The 6,249-nt window shown below is 40.4% G+C and overlaps 1 protein-coding gene across 1 annotated transcript; it reads left to right on the top strand.

The window, feature by feature from the left end:
* The first annotated feature begins 241 nt into the window (after positions 1 to 241).
* Positions 242 to 5,260, top strand: LOC149187083 (cation/H(+) antiporter 19-like). Its single transcript, XM_089412741.1, has 3 exons — positions 242 to 633; positions 2,580 to 3,581; positions 3,705 to 5,260. The coding sequence occupies exons 1-3, from the start codon at positions 409 to 411 to the stop codon at positions 5,001 to 5,003; spliced, it is 2,526 nt and encodes an 841-aa protein (XP_089268867.1). The 5' UTR covers positions 242 to 408; the 3' UTR covers positions 5,004 to 5,260.
* Positions 5,261 to 6,249: the final 989 nt, after the last annotated feature.

Genomic DNA, 6,249 nt, shown 5'->3' with positions numbered 1-6,249 from the left:
AACTGTGAAATTAATTCCAACGTGAAAAGTATTGGTCAAATTTAACAACTGGATCTATTTTGAAATTCCATCGTGAGACGTATTTCTCTATATAATTCGTTCCCACCAGAGATACATCTCTTAGTTTTCTCTATATAGTTCGCTTCGCGGTAGCTGCTTAGCGAGAGTCTCGGATGGAATCATGTGCATGTCGCGCTGTGTCTGCCTCGTATGGACGACCCATGGTTGAGATAGCCGACACCCATCTTCCAACGGGGCCGAATAAGGATTAGTGGTTTACATAAGGGATACCAAGCCGCTGAAAATATGGCATCCTCCGGAGAATTTTACCTGTTGTGAATTCTAGTGTCCGGACCATTGTTTTACACAAGGTCGCGAGGTCGAACCCTGTTGTATTTGGACAAAACCATGGAGCATGTTGTGATCAAAGCGGCCGCGGCGGTGAATTCCACCGCGCAGAGTTGTGTAGTATTAATGAAGACAACGTCCAACGGAGCATGGCAGGGCGATAATCCCATGGATTTTTCGCTTCCGCTGCTCATAGTGCAGATCTGTATTGTGCTGATCGTCACCAGGACGCTGGCTTTTCTGCTCAAGCCGTTGAGACAGCCTCGCGTCATAGCAGAAATCCTGGTAAGTCTTCGGACAGTATTTTTGTTTTACAATTTTCATAGCGTAGGATTCTCTATTCTTATTAATTGTTGTATGAAGGTGTTTCCAGACATGAATTTTTTGCAAGCTTCCAGTTCGTAAAGCCTCCATTAAAGCCGTTTTGGGCATTTCTCCATTGACTTTTTCAGTTTTATTGCCGTTTTCTGCAAGTCTTGCAACCATGATTCTATTTAAGAGGTAAATTTGGTTTCCATGGGAGTTAACAGTTGTATCGGGTCTTTCGCTGGGAAGCTTGGTTTTTGTGATCCGACAACTTTTTATGGTAAAATGGATTCCGTGCAAGTCGTTTTAAAAGCAACCAGTGTAGGAATTTAAAGGAAGTTGTTTAAAGTGTGATTTTTTGGATTTTTTTTGGTGTCGGTAGATTTTGATTTGTGTTATTTATATTTGTTTTTGTTAAAAAAATTTTAAGGTATTTGGATTGTCCAGGGTTTACCTGTAATTTCAATAAATTCTTGCTGGATTTTAGAGAAATTAGACCAGAAAAACTCATAAAAACACTTCCAAAAAATCACACAAGTCAGAAAGACAACTTTAATTTAAATTCAGAAACATTAGAATAAGAAAACAACTCGAATTTAAATTCAGAAACACCAGAATAAGAAAACAACTCGAATTTAAAGTCAGAAACACCATCAAATTTGATGGTTCCTATTCTGGTGTCAGTTTGCATTATTTTTTTTTTAACCACATGGTGAATCGGTAACTGCCAGGCCTAATCTATGGGAGACCAAGGATCAAACCTCATAGTTGCCACTATAACACCAAGAGCATAACCAACCACCTGCAAGTCGGGTATACTAAGTTCCTATGATTTTAGCAAGAGCAGACTCACGGGAAAGGGGAATCCGCCCCTCTAGCTGCCACCACAGCAGGTCATTGTACTCAATGAGATTCGAACTTCAGTCTGCCCAAACTTCGCCCATATAACTTACCTTTCATTACTTTAATAAAAAAAAAAATTACCTTTCATTACTTTAATAAAAAAAAAATTAGTGGTATTCGATAGGCCACAATCAACTCATTAGAGACAATTTGTCCGTCCGTCAAATTCCATAGGGGAATACTAATCCTGTTTCCGTGCCTCTTACTAATCTGGTTTTAGTGCCTCGCAAGTTTTAGAGTTTTTAGTTAGAATTTAATAAAATAATTTTGGGTCAAATGGTAAGTTTAAAATATTTTCTTATTCCAAGTATAAATTCAAAGCTATTTTTGATTGTTTAAAATAAGCTTTGTATTGCAAATTTAAATTCAACATTACTTTTAATTATTTAAAATATTTTTTTTAATTACATATATAAGTTCAACACTATAAAAAAGTCTTAAATTATTATTGTAGACTAGTTCTAACTAATTTAGATCAGATTCTGAACCATTTCTACCAAAAACGTATTAAGAGAAACATGTATAACCGGTATACCGGTAAATGGTCTTATTGGACTTTTCCGGCTTCATTTCGATGGTTGCATTTGTTCCAGCTTAAAGCTTCTGTTCACATCTACCGTCTTTTCATGTAATTTCTCCATCTACTGTCTCCTCAGGTGCTTTAACGATCCCAACCTTGTACGAGTTTCCCTGTTACCGTTTGACTTTGATTGTGAACTCTCTATCATTATAATTATAATTTACATGATGCTGAATTTATATAGGTCATAAAAATCAATTTTAAATAATAAAGATTAAGATTTGGTTTAGAAATTTAAATTCAATTTTAAAATTTCCATAATTTTACTGCGTCATGTGAGATGTAACAATAAAAATCAAGATTCAGCCAAAACAAAATATATTATGTTTAGACAACGCCGGCTTCTTGATCCTGCTTTGCTGGGGCGCAGTGAAACTTAGATGAACACAATTTTCTGATTTTGGATTCTCGTATCATGTTGATTTTTTGTTTGTCAATACAGGGTGGAATTCTTCTTGGTCCTTCCGCTTTGGGACGCAGTAAAACTTACTTGAACACAATTTTCCCAAGTAAGGGCACCACTGTATTTGGAACCATTGCAGATTTTGGTCTTCTATTCTTTCTGTTTTTAGTCGGGCTGGAACTGGATCTCCATGCTATTAAGCGAACAGGAAGGAAAGCCTTAGCAATTGCAACAGCTGGAATCACGTTACCGTTTCTTGGTGGGGTTGGGGTTGCTTATGTGCTCAGGGCAACGATTTCTAAGGGTGTGGGATATGGACAGTTCCTCGTCTTCATGGGTGTAGCGTTGTCCATCACTGCATTACCAGTGCTGGCTAGGATACTTGCAGAGCTCAAGCTTCTCACAACGGATGTGGGGCAGATGGCCATGGCCGCAGCTGCTGTCAACGACGTGGTTGCTTGGGTTCTTCTGGCCCTGGCCATTGCTCTTTCAGGAACAGACAAGAGCCCGGTGATATCAGTCTATGTTCTGCTATGTGGCATAGGCTTTGTGGTTATTATGTTTTTGGTGGTGAAGCCCATTATGACCAGGATTGGCCACCGCTCCCCTGACAACGAACCGATAAGTGAAATATCCGTTTGCATTACTCTAGCGGGAGTCCTAGTAGCCGGCTTTGCAACAGACGCAATTGGGATCGACGCAATCTTCGGAGCTTTTGTGTTTGGGTTGACGATTCCCAAAGATGGACCCTTTGCAGGGATGCTTATTGAAAAGATTGAAGACTTTGTATCGGCGTTGCTGTTGCCACTGTATTTTGTGTCTAGTGGTTTGAAGACTGATGTGGCAACGATCCATGGAAGCACATCTTGGGGCTTGCTTGTTTTGGTGATTGTGACGGCCTGTGGCGGGAAGATTCTGGGTACCTTTTTGGTTGCAATTCTTCACAAAGTGCCTCGTCGCGAAGCATTGACACTGGGATTCTTGATGAACACCAAAGGATTGGTAGAGTTGATTGTCCTTAACATTGGAAAAGATAGGAAGGTAAAACCCAGATTTCATAAACTGAATTTAGCTCGATTTCATTGTTTACTTTTGAATTTAGCTCGATTTCATTGTTTACTTTTGAATTTAGCTCGATTTCATTGTTTACTTTTGTTTTCTCAGGTTCTAAATGACGAAGCTTTTGCGATCTTGGTGCTCATGGCTCTGTTCACAACTTTCATCACCACGCCAATAGTAACCTTGATATACAAGCCAGCAAGGAAGACGGTTCCATACAAACACAGAAAGATACAGAGAGAGAGGGCAGAGGACGAGCTCAGAATCCTGGCGTGTCTGCACGGTACGAGGAACATACCGGAGATTATGAACCTGATAGAGGCATCCCGGGGGATTCGAAAGCCTGCTATGCGCCTCTACATCATGCACTTAGTGGAGCTGTCGGAGAGGTCTTCTGCGATCATGATGGTTCACAAGGCCAGGAAAAATGGGCTTCCCTTCTGGAACCGCAACCGTTCCCAACAGGACCAGATAGTGGTTGCGTTCGAGGCGTATGAGCAGCTGAGCAAGGTAGCGGTGAGGCCCATGACCGCCATCTCTGCCATCCAGGACATGCACGAGGACATCTGCAACATTGCGGACCAGAAACGGATAGCCATGATCATACTCCCCTTCCACAAATACCAGCGGGTCGACGGTGTCCTGGAATCATTGACCTTGGGATTTCGGACTGTAAACCAGAAAGTGTTGAAGCACGCTCCCTGCTCAGTGGGCATCCTGGTGGACAGGGGTCGACTCGGGGGTCAGTCCCAGCTGGCGCCTTCGAATGTAGACCACCACATCGCGGTCCTGTTTTTCGGAGGACCAGATGACCGAGAGGCTTTGGTATTCGGAAGAAGAATGGCTGAGCATCCCGGGATTAAGCTGACGGTCATACGGTTCCTGCCGGGGACCGATTTCGACCACACCGCCATCAACCTCACTCCGCTGCTGACCCACGAGGACGAGACGCACCAGCAACTGTACAAGTTTTCGACTGCAGAAATGAACAGAGAGCGCGAGAAGGAGCTGGACGAGGAAGCCTTGAAAGTGGTAAATAAGGAGGTGTCGAATACCAGGAAATCCCCTGAAGGTGAAGGCGAGAATGAGGACGAGTCGATCGTGTATGAAGAGCGGGAAACCAGTAACACGGTGGCGTCTGTGCTGGAAATCGCGAGGAGCAACAGATATCACATGTTTTTGGTGGGAAGGGGACGCTTCCCGTCTCCACTGGTGGCAGACTTGGCAGATCGGACCGCAGAGTGTCCGGAATTGGGTCCGATCGGGGATCTCCTCACCTCTTCTTCCAGCGTTCGAATCACCGCATCAGTATTGGTGATTCAGCAACACGATGTCATTCATAAGGATGAGGTAGCCTTCTCAAAAACCTCATCCTCCCACATCCTCCCACAACATCGAAACTGAATGAGAAGCCAAGATGGTCGATCCTGCCGAGATTCCCTTACCCGTCGAAGTATTTTAAGTTGCGTCTTTCTCATTAAGTATTTTGAAGTAGCCAACCGGTCGAGAAAGGTTAATCCTTTCATTGTAAAGTGCTGAATCCCAAGTATAAAGGCCAACTCATTTTCTCACAACCCTGCTTGCTAGTTTTCCTTTCATTGTAAAGTGGGCATTGTAAAGTACCGAATCCCAAGTATAAAGGCCAACTCATTTTCTCACAACCCTGCTGGCTAGTTTTCCTTTCATTGTAAAGTTCTGAATCCCAAGTATAAAGGTCAACTCATTTTCTCACAACCCTGCTTGCTAGTTTTCCGTTCATTGTAAAGTGCTGAATCCCAAGTATAAAGGTCAACTCATTTTCTCACAACCCTGCTTGCTAGTTTTCCTTTCATTGTAAAGTGCTGAATCCAAGTATGTAATGTATTGAGCATTGGCAAAAGATTGACCTGACCATAACGTCAACTACTCATTTTCTCACAACCCTGCTGGGCTATTCTTCCTTCCATTGTAATGTGCTAAAAGCCAAGTATTTAGGAAATAAAATAGTATGCAACATACCAAAAGCTTAAGTAAGTCTTGAGAAACCATATATTTTGAAAGGTAAAAGCTAAATATTAAAAGTTAATAAGGGAAGGAATAAAATCATATATAATGTATTGAAAGTGTAGAGAAAAAAATAATATACAATATGGTAGAAAGTTAATTAAATATTGGAAAAAAAGAAATATGTTGTAATATATTGAAAGCAAAGTATAGAGGGAAGAAATTGAAAAGTGAATTCCATATGTTATTGAATTTTTGTTAGAACATCAATTTTTTTTAATCTGACTTAATTTTTAAAAAGTATTTGGTTGTGATATATGTTAAGTTATACTAATAATGATAATATTAATTTAAGAAATCACTAATAAAGTAAATATATCAAAAGTGATTAATCATAAAACATTAGGGAAGAGATGAAAGAAAAAAAAAAACCACTTTATAGTCATATAATGAGCCACAATGCCTCAAAGACCAAGAAATATTCAAATCTTGATAATCATAGACCATTGTTTCCAACACTACAAAGACAAAACCCCACTTGTATCACATTATTGCGAGAATATCATATAATGATTGGTATCCACACTATTGTGAGAATATCATATAATTCACAATATTGGTAAATAAAAGTTCATAAAATCCACAACGAAAATATATTATTTTTTTA

This window comes from Pinus tabuliformis, chromosome 3_1 (genome assembly GCF_031772625.1).
Source record: "Pinus tabuliformis cultivar Carrire ecotype Pingquan chromosome 3_1, CPIR1, whole genome shotgun sequence".
Taxonomy (NCBI): Eukaryota; Viridiplantae; Streptophyta; class Pinopsida; order Pinales; family Pinaceae; genus Pinus; species Pinus tabuliformis.
This window is presented reverse-complemented; position numbering and strand designations above follow the sequence as displayed.